Source organism: Triturus cristatus, chromosome 11 (assembly GCF_964204655.1).
Source record: "Triturus cristatus chromosome 11, aTriCri1.1, whole genome shotgun sequence".
In the NCBI taxonomy this organism is placed as follows: Eukaryota; Metazoa; Chordata; class Amphibia; order Caudata; family Salamandridae; genus Triturus; species Triturus cristatus.
In genome coordinates this window covers 479,714,682-479,739,484 of record NC_140594.1, presented here as the reverse complement: position 1 = coordinate 479,739,484, position 24,803 = coordinate 479,714,682, and the positions used below count along the sequence as shown (strand labels likewise).

General features: G+C 43.3%; 1 protein-coding gene across 3 annotated transcripts in view; it reads right to left on the bottom strand.

Annotated features, from left to right (window-relative positions):
* KCTD9 (potassium channel tetramerization domain containing 9) overlaps positions 1-14,470 on the bottom strand; it is a 122,424-nt gene extending 107,954 nt beyond the window's left edge. For 2 of the 3 annotated variants that reach the window (XM_085632798.1, XM_085632800.1), the window contains exon 1: positions 14,315-14,467. In XM_085632798.1, coding sequence (XP_085488924.1) covers positions 14,315-14,443 — 129 coding nt within the window. In that variant the 5' untranslated portion in view covers positions 14,444-14,467. Of the gene's footprint in view, positions 1-14,314 lie in introns of all 3 variants that reach the window. The other variant, XM_085632799.1, reaches the window with a different exon arrangement.
* Between the last annotated feature and the right edge of the window lie 10,333 nt (positions 14,471-24,803).

The following is a 24,803-nucleotide window of genomic DNA, read 5'->3' as shown; positions in this document are numbered from 1 at the left end:
GGTGCCATCTCCTCCCTAGGGAATAGTATGGGGAGGTTGTTGTCCACCTCCCCTGTTTCCCTTTCCTCATCTGACTGGCCATCACCATGTTCAGATGGGTGGTCTTTAGCATACTCAGCCAGGAGCTCCTGGAGCCCTTGTTTGGTTGGATGCAGACCCATTTGTAAATTTTTGAGTTTACATAAGGACCTCAATTCCTTGAAAGACAAGTGTAAGTAAGGTGCGAGGTCGAGCTCCTCCACCAAGTCCATGTTATTATTATCACTAATAGCTGGGTTTGTTTGAGACATTCTAACCTGACAGTTCTAACCCTCTACCCTGACTATAGTGACTTTTATTTTTCTAAAATTCTAATGGGATTTAAGCAAGGCCCTAGCAAGACTTTTAGTAATTTTGGAAAAACCAATCAGAATTCTAAAGGCAATTTTTAAGAGTTCTGTCGTGTGATCAGATGGTAACCAAGTAGTCCAACAAATGCAAGAAAGTGGCTCTGTATATACTGTTCCCTAATAGGTACAGGGTGTACAGAGTCCACAGTCCCCCAGAGGCTGATAGAGGTCAAAGTTAGGTATGACCTTACTCTCAAAAGTGGTAGCTTGGTCGAGCAGTAAGGCAGTACCAGAGGACAGTGTAAAGCATTTATTGTACACAATCAGTCAGCAAATGGTTTCACACACTCAATAACTGAACTTTAGGCCAATGGTTTATATATATAAAATATATGCTTGTTTTATTTTTAGAACCACAAAGGGGATAAAAATATACTTTCTCAGAATGAGAGGTTGAATATAAATACTTTTGTCTTGAGCAATAAATTTATGTAAACAGTCACAGTTGGTTGCAATAAACAATCCTATTTCCTAAACATAACAATGCATTGAGCTCAATGGTAAATTCAGGTTATTTGTAATAAATTGCTTTTCAGATTACTTTTGGAATTCCAGGTCTGGCTCCTAGATCCAGCCTTGGGTCAGTATTCAGAATCAAGTGATGAAAGTCGACTTAATAACTGTAATGATTTTTAAATAATATTTAGCTATTTCAAAAGTTAGCACTTAGAAAATATTTCAAAGAAAACATTCAATGGATCTCTATGGCAAGAAATTCAAATTGCAGGTAGAGTACTTTATCGTTACTTTAGTAATCCAGGACTGGGTACCTAGACCCAGGACTGGGATCCTTATCAAAAACAGGTAAGTAATTTCGTTTGCAGAAATGGACCGATTTTAAAAGAATATTTCAAATTTGCAAAAATAGACACTTAGAAGAAATTTCACAGAAAAGCAGACAATGGTTTCCTATGGGAGAAAAATGAGTTAGAGGTAAGTATAGTTGTGGACACTTTTCAGAGTCAGGGCTGGGCACCAAGATCCAGCACTGGGAGCTCACCTAGGAGCAGGTGAGTAAATTCGTTTTTGTCACTTGGCTGATTTTTGGTGAATATTTGCAGTTTTGAAAAGTTCACACTTAGAAGATTTTTGAAGAAAAAGCCAGTCAATGTTACCCTATGAGGAAAATGAAGTTAGCGGTTTAAGGGCAAGTACTCGACTGGCAAAGTTGAAATTCCGGGCATAGACTCAGGGGTCCCCCAGTGTCAGGTAGGTACAGTTGGTTCACCCTCAGCGGTTTCAGGACGGCCGGGTGCAGAGAGAGTTAGGCCCAATGTTATCCTATGAGGGATAGGGGGGCCTTGGTTGGTGGCTGCTGTCTGGCAAGCCACGCGGCTGTGGGAGCTGGGCTCCTGGTCACTTACTCAGGGCAAGTGGGGAAGTAGGTTAGTGTAGAGAGTGCACTGCCAGGGCCACTCGGGCGGCTGGGTGCAGGGTGCTTTTGAGCCGTCGGGCGCTCAATGGAAATCAATGGGAATGTTCCGGTTTGGAAAAAGGCTGCAGGCTCGGGGACGAGGATGCTTCAGGTGCCACCACCACTTCGAGAGGTAAGTTGGGTAGTTGTAGGTTAGGTGGGTACCCCGGGATTGGGCACAGGGGGCCGTAGGGCGCCGGGTGCAGGGGTGCCTTTTGATGTCGGAAATCTTACCCTCTTGTTGATCGCGGTTGGGGTGGCACTTGGTTCTGAGGCTGCAGGCTTCTTCCGGAATGTCGAGGGGGGTCCTTGGGTGCCGGACTCGGGGTCACAGTCGCCGTGGGGTCGTCCTCAGGGTCTTTGTCCACTCCGGCACTGGCCAGGCTTGGCTGGTGCAGAGTGTGTTGGGTCCGCGGTTCCGGGCTGCTGCCAGGGGTTAAAGCTAGGTTTCTTGAGTAGAGCCTCTACTCATGGGAGTCCCAGGGGCTTAGAGCCAAAAGGTAGCCAGGTCCTCCGGGGTTGGTGAGGTTGCTGGCCACGAGAGATGCCGCGCTGGTGCAGGTTCGAGAGTCGACAGGCCGGTAGGGCTGGGGCCAAAGCAGTTGGTGTCTTCTTCTCTTTTGAGCAGCTGCAGGGCAAGTCCTTGTTCTTCTTGCTCTTCTTGTAGTTTTCTATCTGGAATCTGCTGGAGGAAGGTTCAGGGTGCCCCTAAATACTAGATTTAGGGGCGTTACAGGTAGGTGAAGGCCAGGGACCAATGGGTCCTTGTCCTGGGGTGGGTACACCCCCTATCCTGCCTCTCTCCTGTGGGAGGGGGGCAGTAGCCTAATCCTGATAGGGTAGGGCCTCCCATCTTCAAGATGGCGAGAGCCCGGAGATGTGCTTCACCTCGCCTCCCCCACCTGAGGGGTGGGGTGGGCAGGCTGGCACATCCCCTGTCCTTGTATGGGGTTTCCGGCCAAGCTTCCCGCCAGAGTGGGGGGTTGCAGTGGCCTGGGGAAACTCCAAATGGCGGCATGCCTTTGAAGCTTCCCTTTGCTCATCCTGGGGGAGGAGATGTCTCACCTCACCCAGGATGTGCATTGTTGCAGGCCCGGGAGAGCAGGAGCTCTCCCACCCAGGGGTCCAGCAACGTGTCTGCTGTGTGGCAGCCTGGGCAGCCTCAGAGCAGACGTGGATTGTAAGTTAGCTGTAAGGGGGCATCTCTAAGATGCCCTCTGGAGTACTTAGTACATTAAATCCCACACTGGAATCAGTGTGGGTTCAATGTGCTGAGAAGTTTGATACCAAACTTCCCAGGCTTCAGTGTTGCCATTATGGTGCTGTGGAGCTCGTGTTTGACGAGCTCTCAGCACCATGTACTCCTAAATGACAGCACTGCACTTACAGTGCCCAGGAATGGACCCGGGTACTGTAGGGGCACAGGGCTCCTGCTCCTGTGCCCACACCATAGGCGTAATGCACCCAGCTAGAGGGGTGGCTGACATATGCCTTGGCAGTGTAGGTGATGGGCATGGTACACAGTGATGTGTGCCATGTCGACTCTTTGTTTTGTCCTGCACCCAGACACTCAGCCTGCAAGGGCAGTGTGTGTGTGTAAGGGTACAGGGCCTCTGAGGGTGGCACAATGAGTGCTGCAGCCCTTAGAGGCCTTCCCTGGCCACAAGGCCCTGGGTACCTAGGGTACCATTTACTAGGGGCTGACATGTGGCTAGGGTTTGCCAATTTGGAGTTTGTGTGGTTTAAGGAAGGAACATAGGCCCTGGGCACCTGATTGGCAGGAACCCAGGGTACACTCAATCAAAGTACATTCAGCAATTTAGCAAAAAGTGGGGGCATACCATGCAAGAAAGATGGCACTTTCTCACAAAGAGTGCATGTGTCTTCCTAATGTGTATCTCCTCCATGCTTCTCTCTCTCGCCCTTCTGCTTCTCCCTCTGCCCCTCCATGAAGCGTTCACCCATGTGTGCTTCTCCTCTGCATTACTTTCTCGCCATGCGCTTCACTCCTCAGCTTGAAGTTGCTCTCTGTTACCAATTCGCTTCCTCTCGCATTCCATGTTGCTCTCTCTCTACCGATTGCTTTTTTCTCCGCTCTCTCTCACCAGCTGGGTTGCTTCCCCCACTCATGCCTGCATCCAAAGTAAAGACATACTGGCTTAAAAAAATATCCTCAATTCTCCTCGGCAGGCCAGAACAGCAAGGCTGAGATGGAGCTGGGCCTCGGAAGCCCGGATCTTATAGGCTTTGGCAACCTAACAAAATATTACATTAGGACCCTGCGGTCCCCAGCACCCTCCCTCAATTGTACAGTTAAATCTTGACCCACTAATAGTGCGCACCAGAGAAGACTTAATTAGATTGGATAATTTACACTTAACTATTGGTGGCAGATGTAATTTGATTAAAATGCTGATTCTACCTAAATTTTTATACTTCTTCAGAACAATTTGTCTTGAGTTCTCCCCATATTACTTTAAAAACATCGAATCTTTGTTTGCCAGATTTATTTGGGGATTTAAGAAACCACGAAGGGCACTAAAATGGATTATGTTACCAAAAGAAAGAGGTGGGTTAGCATTGCCTAACTTTAGGATCTATTATTGGGCAACAGTGGCCAAATACTGTATAAATCTGATAGTGATTGAGCCGAATCATTGTGAGATCCCGACCCCACAGGAAATGGTATTAGGAGATAGAAGTAAAGGGTGTTTATGGAGACATATGAATGATAATTTTTTTTAAGAAAACTAAACTCAAGACTATTCAGGGAATTTGGAAAGTTTGGAGCAATATCCGTAAATTCCTAGGGTTGGGACGCTTCTCATGTTACACTCCAATTAGTGGCAACAGGGTAGGGATTACCCAACTTGGTTGCTTCTATATCGAAAATCGATTGAAAAGCTTTTCAGAACTTCGCAATGATTATAACATTAGCAATAGGGATTTTTTCAAGTATTTACAAGTCAGGGATTTCTTGTCTAAGAAAATGGGGGCCGTTGTAATTTTCAAAATATCATATTAATAGATAAATTATGCTTGGAATCTACTCCTAGAATTGGGGAAATATATAAGGACCTTATCAGTAGTTTCCCGGATGATCTCGATAAACATCTTACTAGATGGCAGACTAACCTATTCGTACAGCGAGCAATACCGGAGCGAGCATTAAAGCTTGCACAAATACTGCTAATGTCAATTAAATTACAAGCACAATTCTATAAAACATTTTTTGCCTTGTATTATACACCGTATAAAATGGGCAAATGGGCAATTGGCTTGGGAACCGCTTGTCCACGCTGTTCATTGGCGGCAGCTAACGATATTCACATGTTTGCCACTTGCCCATCACTTACTAATCTTAGGATAGAAATATCTAATTTCATTTCAGATCTATTTCAGGAAGAAATTACTATCTCTAGTGAAGAAATGATCTTAGGAGTGGCTGCTATTGAGCGCCCAATACAACAACAGGGGCTGATATTTGTAGCAATGGCGGTTCTTAGATTGTGTATAGCCACCGCATGGCTTGATCCCCAACCGCCATCTTCCACTCAATGGAGGGCTAGATTACTTGCTATATGCAATGTGGAGGTGGCAATTTATAAGAACAAGGGACTTAAGAAAAAACAAAGAGGAATGATGATTTGGGAACCTTTGTTACTCTGGATAGAAGATCACTGCCAAGGGTAATATTTCTAAGGGATTAATCCTAAGGCGAAAGTGGATGTGCGAATTTCTGTTCCTCTGTTCCTTAGTTTTCTTTTTCTCTTTGTCTTTTTGGACCATCAAATTTACACGCTGCGAGAGACTACTTCTATAATGTTTATACTAAAGGTGGTTTGTCTGAAGATGTTTCTTGATCTTGGTCTCTGTGGGGGGAGGGGGGATTGAAATGTATTGTATTAAAATGGCAAATGTCAATAAAAACTATTTAAATCAAAAAAGGACCCTGCGGTCCCCAGCACCCTCCCTCAAAAGCACAACTTATAACAATTTTTGAAGAGGAGGGCTCTCCATAGCACACAGCTCACAGTGGCCACTAGCTTCTTTAAAATTGAGACCTCCAACGTGCATAATCAGGATATTCCATTTCAGCCTGGAAAAATGCAGTTAATGTACTAGTGATGAAAGCATCATTTGAATGGGATATTGAAAGGCTCCGCCGTAGAAGTGCTTCTAGAATAGCCCTTGGTATTACTGCCTTTTGACTTGAAGAGTGGCTTCCAAAGTTTAAAGTTACTTGTGGCGTTTTGGGGGATCATTAGCTACAAAGAAAGAATATTTTCTTTTTTTTTTTTTTTTTTAATTTTTTATTTGAGTACAGGCTGAAGGATATAGCATACATTAATACATGTATTTATTTTTACAATCAATAAGTTATTTTGATAAGTGGGGAAAAAAAAGAAAGAACAAACAAAAGAAAAGGAGAAGAAAAAAAAAAAAAGAAAAAAAAAACAATCCAAAACAGAGGAGAAAGATCACACTATTCCATAAACGTACCCCAGTTCTTTTTATATTTCATCAGAGAGCGTGTCCCCCTAAGATTAGCTAATGCTAACTCCATCGAGTGAATCTCGGTTACCAGCGCCCACCAATCCCACACCGTTGGTGGGTCAGGGCGAATCCAGGCTCTGGCCAGAGTTAATTTAGCACAGGACATAAGAATTGAGGCCAGAGCAGGCTGTGGGAGAGAAATAGGATATATATCTAATAGGACCGATGCAGCAGAAAATGGAGGCAACTGAATATGTTTAATTTCAAGAACCTTCTGAATATCCCTCCAGTAATCTACAAAAGTGGGGCAAGAAAACAACATATGATCCAAGTCTACTGCATGAACGGAGCATTTAGGGCATTTTGTACGATCATTTAAAGAATTATTAGAGGACCACCTGGAAATAATTTTTGGAGTGTAATATAACATACAGCTCGTTCTGAGTTGTTGTAACCTTAAACTTGAGGATCGTACATTTTCATTAATATTTGAAAAAGATCGTTCTATGTCCTTTGGTGTAATATTAGAGCCTAGTAACCTGCTCCATTTGTCAGCTAGTTTGGAGCAGTCGTTTGATTTAAAACTAGCTAAAAGGCTGTAGGTGTTGCTTATTACGGATTTAGTTTCTGTGGAATATAAATGGTTCCATATATCGCTATCAGAGTTCTCCACGAGATGTTTTTTATTGATCAGATAGTCATGTATCTGTCGATGTTTATATCGCATAGTTTCAGGGAGATCATAAAGCCGTTTTAAGGCATTAAAATCTAGAAACCCTTGCGTGCCATATAGGTCCCCTAATACTCTGATGCCCAGCCTTGCCCAGCCGTTGTCGCTTTGTTCGTAGAAAATTGCTGGAAGCCCAGGGTTACCCCATAGAGGTAATTTTGAGTGGAAAAAACTGGTTTTACAGTAGGTTAGTATATTGTCCCAAATTTTTTTTAAGTCTCTTGCGGTCTTAAATTTGACTCTTTTAAAATAGTTGGGGTCGTTAGCTCGTAGTAGAAACATATTTGAATCTTGTTTTAGCATAAAGGAATGAAAAAAAAGAGCGCCTCCTCTGTTTAGTAAAGAACGTATGCGTAAAACAAATGTGGACCAAAAATATAACTTGAAATCAGGGAAGTTAAGTCCACCGGTGTTCGTGTTATTTTTTAAAAGATTCAACGACCTTCTAGGTTTTTTATAGCCCCAGATGAAACTGCTGAGTACCCCATCAAGTCTTTTAAAGAAGGCGTTGTTTAGGATTAGTGGAATAGAACGAAATAAGTATACAAATTTAGGCAGAACCTTCATTTTAATTAAATTAATTCTTCCGATTATATTCAGAGGAAGCCTATGCCATTTTTTAAGTGTAAGTGTAGTAGATTTAATTAGTTCATTATAGTTTATATTATTAATTTCTTGGAGTTTGGCCGTTAATTTGACTCCTAAGTAAGTTACATTTTTACATATCTCAGGGACCGCGACAGCTGGGATGTAGTTAGCTATGATTTGAGTCTTTTGAATATTGAGCTTGTATCCGGAGACTGTCCCAAATTTCCCGGCCTCAAAAGCAATGCCTCGCAGTGCCTCCACTATGTCTTGTGAATAGACCGCGATGTCGTCGGCATATGCGGTCATTTTTAGCTCTTGTGTACCTGATCTAAAGGGAAGGATTTGAGTTTGAAGTTGAAGGGCGGACAAAAATGGTTCAAGCGTGAGAGCAAAAAGGAGGGGAGAGAGGGGGCAACCCTGACGGGTTCCACGTGAGATTGGAAAGTCTGTAGAGGTCAGACCCCCGTAACAGGTACAAGCCGTAGGGTTATCATACAGAGCCTGTATACCTCGTAAGAATTGCCCCCCAAACCCCATTTTGGAGAGGACACACCAAAGATAATCCCATCCCACACGGTCAAAAGCCTTCTCGGCATCCAGTAAGATCATTCCGAGTGGGGTGGATTCTGTTTCTGCTACATCGAAAGCTGTAATAGCCGTGTTCACGTGTGTGGTTGTGTCCCTCCCGATTATAAACCCGTGTTGTTGGGGATTAATTATTTGGGGCAGAATAGGTGATATTCTTAAAGCCAAAATTTTTGCGAATATTTTGGCGTCAGTATTAATTAGAGATATAGGTCGGTATGACCCTCTCTCCTCCTTTGGTTTATCTTTTTTTAGAAAGAAAATTATTTTTGCTTTATTCTATGATTTTGGAGCTTTACCATTATGCCCGACATATTGCATTACCTTCAAAAGAAGGGGGGCCAGTTCATCCAAACATGCCTTGTACAGTTCCAGAGGTATTGTATCTTCCCCCGCCGATTTCCCTATCGGTAGGAGGTCTATTGCTTGACATAATTCTGCCCTGGTAATAACATCCGAGAGTGATTCCATTCTTAAATCAGTCGGCAAATTTATTGAATATTTGTCCAGATAGTCCCGTATTATTTCTAAGTTTGGTGTGCTTTCTGAAGTATATAGAGTTCTATAGTAGTCTGCGAATTGTTCCACTATATCCGTCGGTTGACTATACATTTTGTTGCCATTGCCCCGAATGTTGGTAATCAGTGTTCGAGCTCTATCCTCCGCAGCTTTATAGGCCAGGATTTTGCCAATTTTATCCCCACCTTCATATTGTGTTATTTTAAATTTATGGATATTTGCGCTGCTCTTTTGAATAAATTTAGTTTTGGCTTTGTTTTTGAGTGAGGTAAGTTTGAGACCTATTTCTGTAAATGTTGGTGATTTTGATCGTAGTGCAGAAACCAACAATTCTTCTTGGGTCGTTATTTCGGAAACTATCTGGACGCTGTTTTTTTTGCGTTCGGAGTTTTGTCTAATCAGATATGCTTGGGTGAATCCCCTCATACTAGCCTTGCAAGTGTCCCAAACCGTGATACATATAGCTGTGTTGATATTGATTTCCAAGAATTCCGTCAGATGTAATTTAAGCTGAGTCAAATATTGTACGTCTGTGACTAAATACCTAGGGAAGGAGAATGGTCTGGGCGGGGGCCTCCTATGTGATATAGCAATGGCCAGGATTATAGCATTATGGTCTGATGAGATTCGGGGGCATATCTCCATAGTGCTATGTTTTAATAGGTTATCGCTAGCCAATGCCATGTCCAATCTTGAACAAGATTTATGAGGTGCGGAATAATATGTGTATCCTGGTAGGTTTGGATTTAAATACCGCCAAGTATCTTTGATATTATGGATGCGGCATATTTCAAGAATAGAGGACCTAGTTTTATGCATCCTTTTAAAGCTGCCGAAGCTGGTTGCGTCTATTTTATAATTCATGATGCAGTTGAAATCACCCATAATAATGAGTTCTCCCTCCCAATCCAAAAGTTTAGTGCTCAGCTGATCAAAAATTATCGGTTCATCTGTGTTGGAACCATACACAACACATAGTACAAATTTATAGTTGTCATAGCTAAACTGAGCGGCTGCCCATCTGCCATTTTTGCAGGAGAAGGTCTGCAGTATATCGATTTTAAATCGTTTATCCTTTAGAATCGCAACCCCTCTTATGGGATGATCAAATGTGGAGCACACCACAGTGTCATAGCCAAGTTGGTTAAGTATTTTTTTGTCCTTCCCGACAATGTGTGTTTCTGAAAGAAGGGCGATATGGGGATTATGCAGTTTTAGTTCTGCTGAGATCAATAACCTTTTATTTCTGCTATTAAGCCCGGCTACATTCCAGGCCAAGAGCTTTATCTCATGCATTTGTGAGTAATTGAGAGCTTAGCCGTATTACCGAATGGCTTTACACATTCCCAGTTGCTTATAAATATGGATTGAAAAATTAAAACTAATATGTGTACAATGAAATTTATTTGATCAGCCTGTAAACATTTTTTTAATGATTTTAACCCTCCCCAAAACCCCCCACCCTCCCCTCCCCCATCCACCCAGGTTCTGCCCCCGGACCGGGGAAGAACCACCCTTGAGTTAAAGCTGCCGCTGGAAAGGGCAGCGCATGTAGCGGGTCATCCAGAGGGGCCCCCCAACTCCACCCTCCCATAAGTAATAAGTCGGCATCTGTATGTTATATGTCAAAGCTAATTCTTATCTGTGCCTGTGCTGAAGCTAGAGATATATGCTTCCGCTTCCTTGATATCATTGAAGTAATGAGTGCGGCCGTTCTTAATAACCTTAAGGCAGGCCGGCTCCTGCAAGTATGCCTGGCCACCGCTAGATTTAATGGGATCAATCAATTTGCGAAACTGCCATCGTTTATTCATTGTTTCTTTGCTAAGATCAGATCGAACAAAGAAAGAAAGCTCGCCTAAGGTTATTGGGGCGTTGGGTCTTGCTCTCTGCCATACTACTTGGCGAAGTAAAAAATTTCCAAAACAGATTATAAAAGGACGTGGGTACTGATTATCCCTCTTTCTCATAATCAGAGGGAGACTGTGCGCCCGTTGAATTTGAGAGTCCCAGTCCCAGTCTGCAAGGTCCGGAAAAGCTTTCTGCAGTAATCCAACAAGATAGGCCCTCGGGTCGGCACCCTCACGACCCTCTGGTATCCCAAAGAGTCTCAAATTGGAGCGTCTTTGCCGATTCTCCAAATCTTCTATCTTTGAGCACAATATCTGCAGTTGAGTATCATGCTTCTCGACAGTAGTGGTTATATTTGTATTTGATTCTTCGATCACTACAACTCGTTCTTGGAGTCCAGCAATATCTTGAGATATCCCCCCAATTTAGCTGCAAGTTCTTCCAGCGAGTTTCGCATTTTGTTGTTGTCTTCCCTCAGTTGGATATAATGTTCTTTAGCTTCAGCTCGTTGATCGTTCAATAGCCGGAGGATAGTATCTACTGAGGAAGAATCAGACAGCGCCTGGCCTTGTCTCTTTTTGGGGGAATATACGGGGTCCATTTGAGATAGATAAAGAGTACTTGCAGTTGAGATAGGATCCTTGATAGGAGGGGGGAGAATATGACTTATTGGTGTAGGGGTTGTAGTAACAGTAGGCTGCAGGATTGTATCTGTACCCGTTGAGGGATTGACCACATATACTTGAGACAATGGCGGTTCTTGTGAGATGGAGCCATCTAATGAAAAATTAAGCGAGACGTCATTTTCTGCTATTGATGTAGCAGGGTTATCTGGGGAGGACAGAGTTTCTGTTGTGAAAATAGGTTTGATCGTGCTTGCCCCTGACAGTCTTTGCGTCATGTTTTTAACTATGCTTTTGGCTACCATCCATTTTCTTAATGGACTTTTGTCCCCGCGTGTCTTCTTTAAGTTCTGAGTATTGTTTGTAAGTGATTGATTTGATATAGTGGTTTTAGATCCTTTTTTAGCCCGAAGCTTACTTTTGAATTTTCGGCCTCTTACTACTCGAGGTTTTATCTTAAGATCCGTATCCGTATCCGTATAATGGCCGTCCATTAGATTCTTACCAACCTCGTCTTCTGATTTGGTCTCATCTTCTACTCCGAGCGCGGTATCCAGGCTCGCAGGAGAACCTAACTCCGTGTCGTTACGGGGTTCAATGGGTTCAGTGACAAGTGCTTCTGCCCCGGATGTCCCTGTGTCTTGCGGGAGGCCTTGCGGGCTATCAATGAGCTCTGTAGTGAGTGGTACGTCCGAGTGGACGGGGAATACCCCCAGAGAGAACGGTATCGGGGCTAAGTTTGGATCAGTGTCGGGAGAGGAGATTTCTAGACCACCCGTTATGGCAGCCTCTGTATGCTCCCTTGTAGAATCAGTAGAGATCGTTTGAAGTCCTAAGGGGGTAATACATGTAAAGGTTTCTGTCTTTTCTTGTTGCTTGGCCCCGTGTGGGTTGCCAGTTTTAACCCCCTCACCGCTATTCGTAGTTGTAGTAGCGACATTCTGAGTTATAATCTCTAGATTTTGTGGAGAGCTGCTTGTCTTGCCTCCTGACTGTGCTCCCCCGACCCCTCTTACCGGAGATTTCATTATTTTTGTGGTGGTTAAGCTTCCATCCGGCCCTTTTCGGAATGATTCAACTAGCAGGGTCGGCGGTCTCAGTATTTGTTTACTTGCACTCCCTTTCGCCTGTAAGGACTCCGTTTCAGCCTTTCTTGTCTCCATGGGAGGGCGTCTGTTACTCTTTGACGCAGGTTCATCGGCGCTGATTGAGCCATTAGAGAGCTCAGCTGTTGATGTTCCGTTCGCTCGTACATTTGCTGCCGCGGGTCTTGTCGGCTGTTTGTTGTGCCGTGTCGCTCTCTGTGAGTTCTTCTTTGGGGACATCCTCAGCTGCCAGGTAAGAGAAATGATTATAGAGGCAGTATAAGTGCAGTTACTTAGCCGATCACCTCCCGGGCTCTTTGACAGTCCTTTTGAAGTTTGTCGGAAGAGCCGAGTAACCCTCGGGGAGTTTTGCATTAGCGAGAGCTATCGCCGGCTTCTTCCGCCTCAGCCACAGCCTCAACCACCAGCGCTGTGTCTTGCGTTAATGTATCCCACTGCGAGTCTGGTTAGATTCTTTTCTTCGAGGAGCCTCGTAATCGGATCGTAGTTGACAAAAGCCTTTAAGGTTCGTTAAGCCCATGAAAAGACGCCGACCATTAATATCATCATAATGTCGTTTTCGCCGGGGAGGGTAGAATGGGGGAGAAGCCTCCGGACGAGCTGCTCAGCTCAGATCCTCACTCCGCCATCTTGCCGACAAACAGAATCAGAAAGAATATTTTCTAAGTCTTTTTTATTCTGTATCTTCTTACTCATTGAAAAATATTAATTTCATGAATGAAAAATCGAATTTTACTCCTAAAAGAGTAGGAAAGAAATTTGGCACTTGCTTCAAGTAAGAAGCTGTATCAAATGTAAGGCTCTGTGCATAGCCTGCAAGGCTTTACATAGTACTGGCCCTGAGTAACTTAAGCACTCATTTCAGAGATACATTCCTGGCAGACGGCTACACTCGTTAGGGGCAAATCTTATGACGACCCTCAGAATTCCCAATGTTAGCTGGGGAGACAGAAGCTTTGTTGGTGGAACTACAAAACTCTGGAACAATCTGCCCCCCCCCCCCCCAAAATCATCTGAACTATAACCATGCTGATCTACTTTAGAAAGGAGATAAAACATGCCTCTTTAACAACTAGGTTCCTTTCCTGTTCAATAGTAGTCAGCGCCAAGACACCTCAGGGTATATGTGCACTTAACAAATTGCTGTAACATAACAATGATACACTCCTACTTGAGAATCTTATCAGGCTTCCGATATACTCTGGAGGTGTTGTTCGTGTACTTATTGGTCCAATTAGTACAAGCACACCTCAAGAGTATATCGGAAGCTTGTTGGTAACGCCAGCACACAAAAAACACAAGTCATACATAACACAAGCCAACTCTAGTCTACAGCAGTATCCGAATGGAACGTAAGCAGCTCTTAGCTATTTATTAAGCATAATAATTTAAGCAGATTCGGTCCCTATATGAAGCACTGACCACAGCATCTCCCCACCGAGTGGGATGCACACAAATAATAATTTGGGGAGAGGCGTAAGGAAAGTGATAAACAACTCCTCGAACCTACGCACAAACGTTAAAGTTCAACAAACTCATCTTAGGATATTCTTCTATTCGCAGTTAGCATGAACGATGTCATTAAAGTTATCAGTTAACGACCTACGTCCCATCAGCGACTCATATTACACAGGAGCATCACATGCTGCACCCAAGGTCACTGTATCACTTTGTATCCAAAAAACGACGGGTGCACATGTTCTGACTTCGTTTAATAACATAATGCCTCCTGGTAGTGTTGGTTCTCTTCAGTTGGTAGAACACAACAACCCCCCTCCAACCGAAAACAACGATTTGCAAAAGAAACGTCCAGGACTGCTGGGTCGATCAGTCCTTGGTGACACAGTGACTTGGTAACCTTACTGCATCACAATATACTGGGCAAAATGTATGTCCTATTTATCCCAAACCGTAGCACTCAGACATGGAGTCTGTCTGTACACACTAGTATCATAACGGGAAGTAATCCGTTTCTTTTTTCAAGCTAGCCCCTTCTCCACAAAACTCTTTACCTTTCCATTCCTCGCAGTCCCGTTTAGAAAGATGGTGACTCTCTTCATCCTCGCACCGACCCTGGGTGCTTTCCCCTCCTCTTGGGCTACCTCCTTGTGCCTCCGTCCCGAGCATCTGGAGTCCAGCATCTTACAGCCAAAAACAATTCAGAACCTGAAAACCACAAAACAGCGAAGAAGGACTAGCAAAAAGTCTATCTACCGCGACCGCCATCTTGGAAAAGGACAGTAGCTTGCGGTAAAATGCAATACGTGTACAATTTAAGCGGAATACGAGCAGCTGTTCATATCCAATTAAACAGTTACAAAACTTTCGTATAATAAGAGCTACCTCGAAACATATAAAATAATCATGCTTTAAATGTTGCCAAAAGTTGCTACATCCGATCTATTTATATACAACTATCCATCATCTCTCTTTAACACAACAATATTATAGTTGCAATCAATAATAAAGCTACAGGTACAACTGTTTCTCGGAACACAAATATAGTGGTTAGTAGGTATCAACTTTCGGTTAACCGTTTTAACTGCGGTCCAGTATTTATTTGATGAAGCAGTCAAAAAAATCAACAAAAAATGCTTTAAGATGGCCGAACGAATGACTACAACAATAAGCCGATTTCACCATGCCGAGTTGTTTGGTGTTTCTTTTATCTTTACATACGTGTAGGTTATGACGTTTAGGCGTTAGTGGAGACCAGGGATAAGCCAATCTATGCACCAATAACAAAAGAGGCTAAAAAGAGCTGATTGTTCGCTAGCCAATCACATTATATCTAGTGTGAGTCATACAATACCTTCAAACTTCATGCATTCATTTTACGTGTGATGCGATTATATGATATGACTCACATTTGTCTGAACGTGAGACCTCTCAAAGGTCGAACCTTTACATTAGTAATGCTTTCCTTCTAGGAATAAACTGTACACCATATTGACAAAGGAGGAGAAAGGGTAAAATACTTAGTCCTACTCATCTCTGTCCGAGTCATCACTTATGTGATGATAAGGACGAGGGACACAGAGCTAATGTATTTCTGCAAGTTTATTTAGCGTGGACTTTACCAAAAGGTGTTACACCACTTTACATACGAAATGACAACATTACACACAAGCGAAATTACATAAGCATTTCGAATGGAATGTTACAGTACACGGAGGTAGAGAGTTGTATAAGTTATATGTAATGTACACGTGAAGAGTCAGCAAAATAAGCGAGGCATCAGTAACACGTCTAAAGAAAAGATGGCAATAGAAGCTATTTATCCAAGTAGTGTAGGAAAGCGCCCATTTGTGACATGGTCACCCTCACTATTTGGCTGGTATTGTTGGAATTTTGACAGGAAGTGCACTGGGTTCTTGCTAACCAGGTCGCTGATGCCAGATACTTTTCCCTAAACTGTGCAGTTTGTACCCCAATTGGAAATAACTTTAGCACCTTCTGTAATTCCCTGGTAAATTGTACAATTGGTAACTAGGGCATACTAAAGAGAGTCCCCATGGGCTGCAGCATAATTTGTGCCACATTAAGGGACCCTCACCAAACCCATGCAGACTGCCATTACAGCCTGTGTGTCTTGGTATAGACTAAAGTGAAAACACAACATGGCACACTGTGTGTCATGCCTGCAGACACTGCATGCCATATAGGTAAGCCGACCCCACAGCAGGCCTTACAGCCCCAAGACAGGGTGCACCATACTACATATTTGGGAATAATTGCATGAGCAGATATGCCCCTGTACAGGCTAGTTCAATTCTGCCAGTACAAGTGACCAGGGAAGCCATTTTAAGTACATGTGCTGGACACTGGTCAAAAATGAGATGGGGTGGCGTGGTGAGCAAAATAACGATGGATTAAACCCAGATCTGTGACTGGGGGTGAATGTTTTGCCAATGTGCAACATTCCGTCCATCATCTTGTGTGTTTTGCTGTTTGCCCTATGTGGGAAGGGTATGCCCAGACGTGGGTCCCGTGCTCACTACGCCACTGGAGTCAAGCTATCCTGGCTGAAAAGGGGTGAAACCCTGAAACCGGTCCTAGGATGCTTGATTCCGGTCCAGGGAAGACATGGCTTGCCAGTACAAGTGACCAGGGAAGCCATTTTAAGTGCATGTGCTGGACACTGGTCAAAAATGAGTTGGGGTGGCGTGGTGAGCAAAATAACGATGGATTAAACCCAGATCTGTGACTGGGGGTGAATGTTTTGCCAATGTGCAACATTCCGTCCATCATCTTGTGTGTTTTGCTGTTCGCCCTATGTGGGAAGGGTATGCCCAGACGTGGGCCCCGTGCTCACTACGCCACTGGAGTCAAGCTATCCTGGCTGAAGAGGGGTGAAACCCCGAAACTGGTCCTAGGATGCTTGATTCCGGTCCAGGGAAGACATGGCTTGGCAGTTCGGGCTGGACTGTTCCCATGAGGCACAGGGTCAAAACTGATTTGCATATGGCCATGTCTGAACTGGGGTGGCGTGGTGAGCAAAATAACGATGGATTAAACCCAGATCTGTGACTGGGGGTGAATGTTTTGCCAATGTGCAACATTCCGTCCATCATCTTGTGTGTTTTGCTGTTCGCCAAAAATGAGTTACCCAGCTACATGACGGCTTCACTGAAATAAAAAATGTTTGGTATCAAACATCTTGTATCAATAAACCCACACTGATTCCAGTGATACATGCACCCAGAGGGTACCTTAGAGATGCCCCCTGAAAACGTACCAACTACTTGGGTTCTGACCAGCTTCTTACCACAGACAAGTTTCTGACCCCAGGGGTGAGGGTCGATGCTCTTGGTGGAGCAGGTAAAACTAAATTTTGTATACCTTCTCTATTTTGCATGAAAACACTAATTACGTAATCATTGTAATTATTAACCTGTACTAATTGTTTGCAGTGGTATTACTAATCAACCTTACACCTTAATAAACACGAATTACACGCGGGACTAAGTTGCAAATTGCATGGCTAATAATTTTAATAAATAACTGTGGTACGCAAATTAACTATAGAATGTGTTGGTATAGAAAATTGCAAGATTCATGTTGCTTTTGTGATGGTTTGTGCTCCTGGTGTTGCGGAATGGTCAGTATTATTGCTTTAAATGTTGCAATGTTGCTTTAAGCTAGGAAAATACTAATAGATTGGGAGTAGTGTGGGTTTAAACATTAGAATCTTCATTTCCGTATATTAATTATTTTTTTTAATGTTTGTTTTGCTTAAGTTGGCATTCGGGCCTACTAGGCAGCAGTATTCAAAATGGAGGTCGGAAGTGGCCACCGTCACTTGAGCGCGATATCTACTGCGCAGACTCGGATGGCTCTGAAGATCTCCAGGTGACCTCCGAAGCAGGCACTGTGTTCCTTGTCAAGGATAGGAACGCGGAGGATTGCCACAATTCGCCTAGTGTGAATGACAGAAAAGACAATAAGTGACCTGTATCCAGAGGTCTACATGTTGATACTTCGGAACTTGTCGCATAAGAACTATACAAACTAAAGATTACATATTCCATTCCCTGAGAACCAAGAAAACCTGGGAACAGCATCCAATATTTCAATTTTAGGAGCTTAGCCAATCAGGACATTTTGATTTTAGAAAATGTTGCAGGTTATCCTAGAATTTACTATAAAAGGGGAACTTAGAAGAGGGTGTAGTGTGTAAGCGAGTGCATTCCTGAAGTGCGTTCCGAATTTCCGTTGGTGATCGCTGATGAGGAGAAACGATTTGCTTGCGCGATTACCTGGTCCTTTGATACCTTTGGGACTGTGTCGTGCCGAGCAAAAGAGCTTTTCCCGGACTTATTTGGGTCTTAGCCTGCAATTAATTGGACGATTTTACCAGAAGGGATTTGATTTATTCAGGGCTCACGGGTTTCGGGAAATGGTCACCGGTATCTGAATTTAGGTAAATATAATTGTTATGCAAATTTGTGACAAATTATTAATTGAACTCTGATTTGATTAAATGCAGATCATGCCAACGAAAGAGAATTAATTAGATAAACTAAACATTTATTAACAAATTATGAGTCCGTGATTCTTTAATAAGGTATTGATTAATTGAAAAGTTCCAAACTTTAAATGTGTTTTTGCTGGTTCTAAAATCACCATCAACCAGTCCAACTAATTGGTCCATTGACCAAGTGGTGGAGTGCCTTGATGTTAAAGTTAGGATTCTATAGGTGCAGATGTGAATAATGTACACCATGAATATAATATAAAGAATTTTCTTCCTATAGGTAATAAGGTACCCCCCACATGTCCAGCGCTTCTTTCCTCCTGTGTGCAGACTCGAGTGAGACGTGTGAGTGTTGGTGTTATGGGCCCCACCAATGAATGCGTGCGTGAATGAGTAAGTGTGATGACGGGTCTGTGACGCAGGGAGGATATGTAAATTTGCCCTTTTCCCTGGAGCAGTTTTCTGGTAGCAGATTGATGGTTTTATTGTATTGGTCTGGTGGTTATTGATTATTGATGATTGATTGATTTTTGATTTATGTACTAGCATTCTATGTTGAGTCGTGTCGCGTTCTATGTTGTTTTTGAAGACTTCCAGGATGTAGGAAGTCTTCAAAAACGGGGAAAACGTGTGGCAAGTGAAGTTGCATGGTGTATTGTCTTGTTGCCCTGTAGGTACACGGGGAAAACGTGTGATGATTAGAGTCGCACGACGCATTGTCTGGGTTCGAATTGGTAACATCGTTGTGTGTTATCGTTAGGGACATTTCTGTGTGAAAGTGCGTGAGTGCAATAGCAACAGGTTCTCACGTGAAACTTTGGCCTTAATTCTCAGGAGCAGTGTAGTATCCACATGTGTTTTATCCCCAGAGAAACGGGTAGCCTTTTTGCTTGTTAGAAGGGTAAGGTAGAGGGAAGTGCTACTTTATCGGCAAAACTGAATAATTCTGTGGTAGGGTAGAGGTAAGCGCTGCCTACTGGAAATACAGAATTCTTGTGTAAATGAACAAAACTATCTCTTTGGTTTAGTGAAACAGGCAATGGTGGTGTTTTTATGTTGTTACTAACAGATTTGATTGAAGAGAACGTAAGAGAAATGTTGCCGATAATTTTTTTAAAAGTTGGGGTCAGCAGAAGCAGGAGTAGTGAGACAAGCTGACGTCAGAAAGACCGCGCTGGGATTGGCCAGCCATAGAAAGACGAAGTGTTCACGCATTGGTGCGCAGGTGTACGCCGCGCTAGGAGTGGAGAATTGCCAGTGTGACGTAGACGCTCAGGATTGGTGCGGTAGTGTAATTCGCGCTGGGACTGGAGAATTACAGAGTGACGTAGACTCTCCGGATTGGTGCGTTAGTGTGAGTCGCGCTGGGAATGGACAGCAAACAGAATAGTCATAGAGAAGCAATTCAAGAAGTCTAGTGAGTCAGGATTTAAGAACAAGAAAAATGATGTAGTACGATTAGGGCTCCCGGTTTTATGGTATTTATTTTTTTGCCATTTCCGTCTGTATTAATCCATATTTATTTTTCTGGCATTTTTTCTGTATTTATCCAAATTTATTTTTGCCACAAGCAAAAGACGACGCTACAGCTAGCATTTTTCCACATTTATTTAAATTGACAATGCACACATGCGCTCAGTTGTTATTGGTCAACACTATACATTCACCTGAAAACTTTGCCATTTGCAAAATGTCCCAAATATGCTTAAAAGTGCTATCACAAGCCATTTGTCTCAGAGCCTTGCAGTTTCTGTCATCGGCAGAGTGCCACATCCTTTCCCCCACTGAACATCATACTGCCCCACAGAGAGAAACTCACACTGACTTCAACTGCAACCCAATTGTGCCCCACTAGCGCTAAAAGCTGTCCCTGGCCATCACTATGAGGATTGATGTTTTGTGTGTGCAGAAGAGAACAAGCATTTGCAATGCAATAGGTCTCGCAGTTACGCTAGTTTAAGCTATTGGCATTGTAAATGACAATGCCTTTTATTTATCTGTTTTAAAAACCAAAACATAAATAAAAGGCATTGTCATTTACAATGCCAATAGCTCAAACTCAAGTAAATGCGAGACCTATTGCATTGCAAATGCTTGTTTTTTTAAGTGAGTGCTTGAAGTAGGAGGACAGAAAAACAGACGCAACAAAGAACAAGCATTTGCAATGCAATAGGTCTCGCATTTACGCGAGTTTGAGCTATTGACATTGCAAATAATGTCTTTTATTTTTGTTTTCGTTTTTAAAACATAAATAAAAGGCATTATCATTTACAATGCCAATAGCTTAAACTTGGGTAAATGCGAGACTTATTGCATTCAAAATGCTTGTTTATTACTCCTTTGTCTGCCCATAGCATGTTCCAGGGAGACTGGCAAGCTTCTTGTAACACTACTTGAATAGAAAATGTGGTGCGTCTTGGCTGTTCCAAGTCTGTTGCTAAAGATTTTCCATGCCCTGTGACGTAAGAAGATGCACCGTACAAGACAGCATTGTGCCCTATGTCCGAAATGATTAATGCCACCCTGGAAAATTAACAAAGAGTCGATTTAAACTGCTTCCATGCTGCTGCAGGGGCTCCTAATGCAACAGCAGCGAGACCCCCCCAAGGATGTTGTGATGTATTAATGGGTAGAAAAATAAGCTTTAAAAAAGATGCACAATTGGCGCTTCTGTGTAAATCCTGTGTTGCTTTTTACCCCAAGCAACATACACGAGTTTGTGAAGCCTGAATTTTAGTAGGCGAGGGGGGAGGCTGGGTGTGTAAAGATTTGCAGATAGTGTCATGAGGTTTGGTTTTACGACAGAAGTGAAGGCCTGGTGACCTGGGGTGGAAAGTGGGTATGAATTGAATGGGAGGCGGTTGCATTGAGTTGGGGCGAGTGCAGGGTGGTAGCCACGCTCAGTAGGATTTGGAGGAATGTATGGGGTGGGGGGGATTGTTTGTAGTGTTGAGGAAGGGGGAGCCATGGTTTGAATGGAAGGCTGAATGATGTAGGGTGTAACTAGAAACACCTAAATGGTGCTATTAGAAGAGCTGTCTCCATTACGGAGGATGTCCAACGTGAGTTTAAGAGGGCTGCACTGCGCCAGATGGCTGCTTCTATATGTCAGAACATGTATTCACCCACAGCGCTCCTGTTTCGAGTTCCCTCCCGGCTCACAGCCCGGTCTGCTGCCTGCATTCCCACCCCCCCCTCCCCTCTCGAGATGCCCAACAGCGTACAGCCAGCAGCAGTGCAGCCCAGTGCTCCAGATCACACTGAACAGAGACATATCTAATAACACCAGTCTCTGCCCCCGCATACATCCACCATCAGTCACATTACACACACACACACCAGTGACTGCTGCTCTCATGGACATGACATCACAGAACAGGGTAGCTGATGTACCCACACGAGTGGGAACGCGATCAGCTGTAGAGGGACCACGAGACAGGAAGAAAAGTTATAGATTGCCTTCTAGAAAGGGGGGAGGGCGGGCACTTTTTATATCCACAGGTCAAGCACTGGCTCTGCATCCCCAGAGGCAGCTGCTGCCTCCCAGACCCGCTAATTCCATCAGGGAGCGGAGTCCCACCCTGTCACCAAATGCTCCATTGCTGTATTCGTGCTCACAACATGGTGCAAGAGCCACAACTCACACAACAATGGTGTGAATAGAGGCTCCTAATCTGACTCTGGCAAGGGCTCTAAAAGGGGTGAAATAACAAAAAAGCCTCATTAACAAATAAATGGTCTTTCAAAGACCTGTGAAGTACTCGGGTGTGGCTGGCAGCTCTGTGTGTGCCCGGGAAGCTTTCTCAGCCCAGGCTGACACCTCTTAACCCTTTAAGGAGGGGGAGACACCAGACGGCAGCACAGCAACATGTACTAGTATTTTCCCGTTTTTTTATATATAAATACAGATAAAGGAAAACTTGTTTTCCGTCTGTATTTATATGTAAAAATCCGTAAAAACGGAAAACCGGGAGCCCCAATTACGATCCACAAGAGAAGGAGAAAAAGTAATGGTTTGGGAAAATCAATAACTTATTTAACAAGCATTTTCAATGCAATAGGTCTCGCATTTACGCGTTTAATCTATTGACATTGCAAATAACAAAGCTTCTTTTTTTGTTTTCGTTTTAAAAACATAAATAAAAGGCATTGCCATTTACAATGCCAATAGCTTAAACTCGCGTAACTGCGAGACCTATTGCATTGCAAATGCTTGTCCCTTAAAGCCAGTGTTCTCTAAAAATGCCCAAAAATCACATCAACCAATCAAAATCAACGCATGACTGAAGTGAGAAGCGGAAAGCTACCAGAGTTTTTGCGGAATTGAAATGTCAATTTACGCAATCGCGTGGGGTATGGCACATGTGGTGGCAGCAGCAGGAATGGTTTTTTTCTATTTACTAGTAAATATGGCACGAAATGTTGAAAATAATTTTACGAAATCAACTGAAAAACATTTCAAATAAGCCTGAATCCTAATACCTAAGCTCCCCGCACCATAGAATACCGCAGGATCCTCACCTGCGTGATGCCTTGGAGTAAACGCATTAGCCACGCAAAGTAATGATAGTTTGCTGCCACTGCATCGCAAAACTATACAAGCAACATTACATGAGTCGAAATATCCAGGCTACGGATTTTGTTGTTGTTGTGCTAACTAACTTCATTTTGGGACTCAAAGCCGCTATCATTTAAGGTGTACAGGTCTGAAAAATACATTTCGTGTGTGCGTTCCCGATTACTGCGTGTTTAATACAAGCCTGTACTTTTTTCTCTTTCTCAATCTGTGTCGTTGCACTCGGCCACGCTTGCCTTGGGACTTAATGTACGTTTTATTTTTAAAAGGCACATCGTTGTTTTTTTACAACTTCAGTCTAGTCAACACTCAATGGGACGTGTTTGAATGACGAGAATTGATGAAGTAGTTTAAAATGAGAGGGGATGAGAAATATAGAAGTTAATAAACGGGAACGACCGGGAAGATTTGAATCAGCTGGTGAAGACAAGCCCGGCAGAGCGTGGCGCGTGCGCGCTTGGGGGTGGGGGAGCGCATTCCAGGCGGGGGAGCGGACCCTTTGAAGTGCTCCCAAAAAGCGGATTGCATGGCGGCACGATGCGCGTGATTGTGCGCGTGCTAGCCATGCAATCCGCTTTTTGGGAGCACTTTTAAAAGCCCCTATAGTCTCGCTTTGCGATCGCTTAAGCGATAGCAAGGCGAGACCTAAAAAGGATAAGCCAATTGTGACTAGGGAAGGACAGCTACTTCCTCCACCGAAATCACCCGCATCTTTTATGGTAGCAAAATATGGATACCATACATGTATTTGGCTAGATAACTGGGCAAAGTATACCAAAGAAGATGGAGTTCTAGCATTTCCAGAAAGTGGTTCATTCAGTTTGGCTGTATTAAGGAACCTAAGAGAAAGTATGATGAAGTTAGAACCAAGACCTAGACCTACTCTATTTGAAGCTTTAACAGAATGGGAAGAAGAGATGTATGAAAGAAAGCAACAGCGGAGTGGCGAAAGGTATAATTACATGTTTGGTGGACCGTGTGGACGGGAAAGTCATGATGACAGAATGAGGAGATGGCGAAGTGCAAACATGACTGATGGGATGTTTCCATTGAGAAATGCTGAAGAGACTAGTGGTAGAAAGTGTACAGAAAAGAGAAACAATACAGGGTCAGAAGGTTACAAGTATGGTATGAATGAGTCGGAGGATGATGTGCTAGAGGACATGTTCTATAAAAATCCTCCCCCGCATCAACCAAACTCCACAGTGCTCACGCCGAGTGCGCCAGTAAAATAAACACCGTGAAATAAAACCTTTGAGCAAATGCCACTTGATTTAGGGAAAAATAATCCATTTAGAGATTCTGAAATAACCCAACCTGTCAGGATGGTAAATGAAAATTCAGCTGAACTGGCTAGAACTACCCTGGAATTAACTGAGAAAATTAGGGAATTAACCAAAAATATGGAAGCCGTAACTGTTCCTGTAACTATAGGAACAGTGATGCCTGTCTTTGATAAACAGAAAGATAGTGAGCATTGTTTAACAGTTCCTTACAATAGTAATAAACAAATCGAGACAGAAAAAAGAGATTCAGGAGAAAATCCATGGGGAAAATTAGTAGGTACCTTAGGGTTAAGTACTCCTAAAAATCTGACAATTAATCAAAGTCCAGCAAGTAAGACACTGATGACAACAGAATCAGCATCAGAGACCCCAGAAAGAAGTATGGAACGGACAAGGAATGAAACAATTCCTGATGAATTAAGTGATTGGTTGAGAAGTTTACAGCGAAAAGATAGAGAGCCTCAACCTTTAGATGTGGCAAAATTAAAAATAACGTTGGAGGAATTAATAGTAGGGACTATTCCAACTGAAAAATTAAAAGCTTATCAGTATGAAGAGCTAATGTTTCTCTGTAAAAGTATAACTTGGAGAGCAAGGAATTTGCATGAGAAACTGGAAGAGACAGCAAGCGAAATGGGCATTGATTTTGAAAAAATAAGATT